The sequence below is a fragment of the Morone saxatilis genome, unplaced genomic scaffold (genome assembly GCF_004916995.1).
Source record: "Morone saxatilis isolate NCDOM2014 unplaced genomic scaffold, NCSU_SB_2.0 Contig12, whole genome shotgun sequence".
Lineage (NCBI taxonomy): Eukaryota > Metazoa > Chordata > Actinopteri > Moronidae > Morone > Morone saxatilis.
Genome location: NW_023339674.1, coordinates 27,551,369 through 27,554,596, shown reverse-complemented (window position 1 = coordinate 27,554,596; position 3,228 = coordinate 27,551,369). Strand labels below are relative to the sequence as shown.

Genomic DNA, 3,228 nt, shown 5'->3' with positions numbered 1-3,228 from the left:
GTTTAGTCGGCTAAACAACAAAATGAACACTAAAACAACATAAAACATGGCAAAACTTACAGCTTCCAAGTTTGAAGTCGGGTCACTAACAGCGGGTACCATTATCGATCCATTATTGATTTTGAACAGTTAGAACTCATTACAAAATTATTATTATATTGTCTGTAGTCAAATGCACACACACATCAAAAATAAACTTTGTCCACTCAGCTCTTCTGTCCTCTGAGGCTGGGGACCGATGTTAAGATGCAGCCTGGAGCTGAGTACATGTTCATTTAAACGCTGCAGTCTCCAGGCTGCCAGTCGAGGGTGTGAAGGGGGCGTTTTGACTTCCTTACTTTAATGTTCTTAGCATCTATTAAACCATACAGCTATTAAAATAGAACCACATTTGTTGAGTAAAATATATTTGAAGCATATTTTCATACATAATCTATGTTATTTCTGACAACATAGCCTACCACTCAAAAATAAAATACATCAGGTCTCTCTAGTCCCCAAAAATAATGGATTAATAAACGTTTTTCTCCTTATTAAAGTAACGCCAGCGATGACCAATTAGAATTTGGTTGGATTGATTACCTGTCATAAATAATGATGATAATATAGACAAAGCCTGCTATAAAATGAAGCATATGGTAATTTATTGTTAATGAGGAACTGCCAAAATACATGGAGCAACACAGCAGAGTTTACTGATTATTGGCAAAGTTCCCCAAAGTACTGGATAGCTAGATAACTACACAGATGACAAGGTAGCTGATAGCTTGATTAACAATTTTTTAAAGTTTAATTCAACTTTACAATACCTGAACTATCCCTTAAGTTCACACAGGTGTATTCATTATTACACAGTCCTGTTGCTTGTCCACATTGCTAAATGATCAGCACCCAGGTCAACTTGGAACCAATCTTTTTGAAGGAGTCTCAGTTCAGTTGTTTGACCCATAACAGAACTGTAATGACTTGCCCTTGCCCAAACGTGCAGATGGATCTGTGGTCTATTAAAGGGCAAAAACCTATTTACACTTAAGTCTTGCAAAGTGTGAGTACCAAGTCAACCAGTCACATCCCAGCAGCTCCCTGTGTTGTTTGCATCATTCAGCAGTAGTTTTGGGGTGATGTATTGTATTGTTTAGGTGACTGGTGTAGCTCCCAGAACAGCTGTAGCCCAGAACCATAGTTCCGTGTCGGAGCGGGGGAGCCGGCCTCACATTCAGGCGATCGTCACAGAAACCAAAAAGGAGCCGACAGCCACGTTCAGTCAGGTGAGTCCGATCAGTCTGAGCTGCTTCTTCGCTTTTGGTTTCAGAAATTTCACCATCATAATAAAAACAATGGCATGATAGCAAGTATTCCTATGTATTACTGCTGGTACTGCTTCCACTGCTACTGAAATATTAATAAAATCAAAATACATTTATGATTTATTGTAAAAAAAAAAAACTCAGCGATGATGCAAGAAGGAGACACTACCATGCCTCTGTTTTGACACTATTTGTAGTCCAAATCATAAACTTACCCAGCATGCCTGGGTCATTTTGAATGTCTTGCTGTTGTGTTGGAACCACTGAAGTCTCATAGTTGGTAGATTTCTTGGGTGGAGCTCCAGTGTATATGATTTAGTGGTAATGTAATGTAGTAGGAACAATAATGTGTGTCTGTTATGTGTATTCCTTAAAAATAGTTTAATTTCCGCATTAAACTTTTTAAAGGTCCAGTGTGTAACATTTAGGAGGCTTTGTTGTCTATTATGAATATAATATTCATAGGTTAGTGTCTAATCGCCTCAATATAAGATTCATTGTGTCTTTGTTACCATAGAATGATTTTTATCTACAGACGCTGCAGGTAGCCTTCCATGGAGTCTGCCATATTGAACCATCATGTTTCTACAGTAGCCTGGATGGCACAAACTCAAAAAGGCAGTTTGCACTTGTGTGTTTCACAGCCACCGTAGTTTCTCCTTCGTTCTTGGAAGGNNGGAAGGGGGGGGGGGGTGAAGTGATGGAGTAAATCATACACACTGGATGCATCTACTCCTTCTACCTCTTATGCAGAAGAGCTAACACCAGCATGGAGCCCTACTTTCTACAGTCCTTAGATATTCAACAGGTTCCTGCTTCTTGGAAAGCTTCTGTAATTATTCTGAACCCTAAAAAAGCACTTAGCAGCATTTAACTGAAAACAATGATTTTAGACCAGTTGCTCTGACATCAGTCATGTGTATGGTGTCTATGTTGAAAGCGGATGTAAACAATAAATTAGACACATTATAGTTTACGCACAGACAAGGACAAATGATGCTGCTACTGCTATCACTTGGTTTTAAAACATCTTGAGGACAGTAGAGCTGGGCTTTTAACACTCTGCAGCCATAGCTTTTAACTCAGAAGCTTAGAAAACTGGATGGTAACTCTAGAGTTATCAAGTGGTATCATTCATTTTTAACAAACTAACCACCAACAGGAGACCCTGGAAAGTGTGAAGAAGTGCAAGAACTTCCTGGTGACTCTGATCAAGCTGGCCTCCAGTGACTCCAGGTCTGCTAACATGGCTAACAACGTCAGAGGACTGGTCAGGAGTCTGCTGGTACGTCTCTCCTCTTCATCATCACAGCAGCTGATTTCACTCAATAGAATAATGAAAACTGTCCAAAATACACCAAAAGAGGTCAGTTTAAGGTTTGAAAAGCAGTAAAATGTCTTCCACCCTTTAGTCGTCTCATTGTTTTTAATCTGTATTACAAATTCTTTATTTTGCGTATCTCTCTTGGATTAGAGGACTACTAGCACTACATGTATCATATCTCTTGTCAATAGAATTATAGACTCATTAAAAAAAATAGTCAATCTAAAATAAGCTACTTTACTAATAAGCTGTAATTAGACCTTGAGTTAAGATTATTATTTTTACTCATACTGCCCATTTTTGTTGCATAATGTTCATCAGGTATTTTGAGTTTTTACTTGTTTTCTTTCATGGTGAGACAAAAAATGCATTCAGTTTTTACTTCCTGAAGTATTTCTGTGTTCTACCCTGCAGGAAGGAAAGCTAGAAGCAGAGGAGTTTACAGAGCAGCTCTATCATGAGTTAAAGTCGACGCCACAGCCCTGCTTGGTGCCTTTCCTCAAGGTGACCAGAGATTCAGCTACACATTATTGTTACGTCCCTGGGCGTCTGCAGGTCCGGGGAAGTCCATGATTCAGAATCAGAATCTGAATTTTG

The 3,228-nt window shown here is 39.0% G+C and overlaps 1 protein-coding gene across 1 annotated transcript in view; it reads left to right on the top strand.

Annotated features, from left to right (window-relative positions):
* The window catches only part of taf4b (TAF4B RNA polymerase II, TATA box binding protein (TBP)-associated factor), a gene marked incomplete in the record, with an annotated part of 20,229 nt that overhangs the window by 3,066 nt on the left and 13,935 nt on the right, over positions 1 to 3,228 (top strand). The window contains 3 exon segments of the mRNA XM_035652930.1: positions 1,140 to 1,268; positions 2,470 to 2,592; positions 3,046 to 3,135. Of these exon segments, the coding sequence (XP_035508823.1) occupies positions 1,140 to 1,268; positions 2,470 to 2,592; positions 3,046 to 3,135 (342 nt within the window).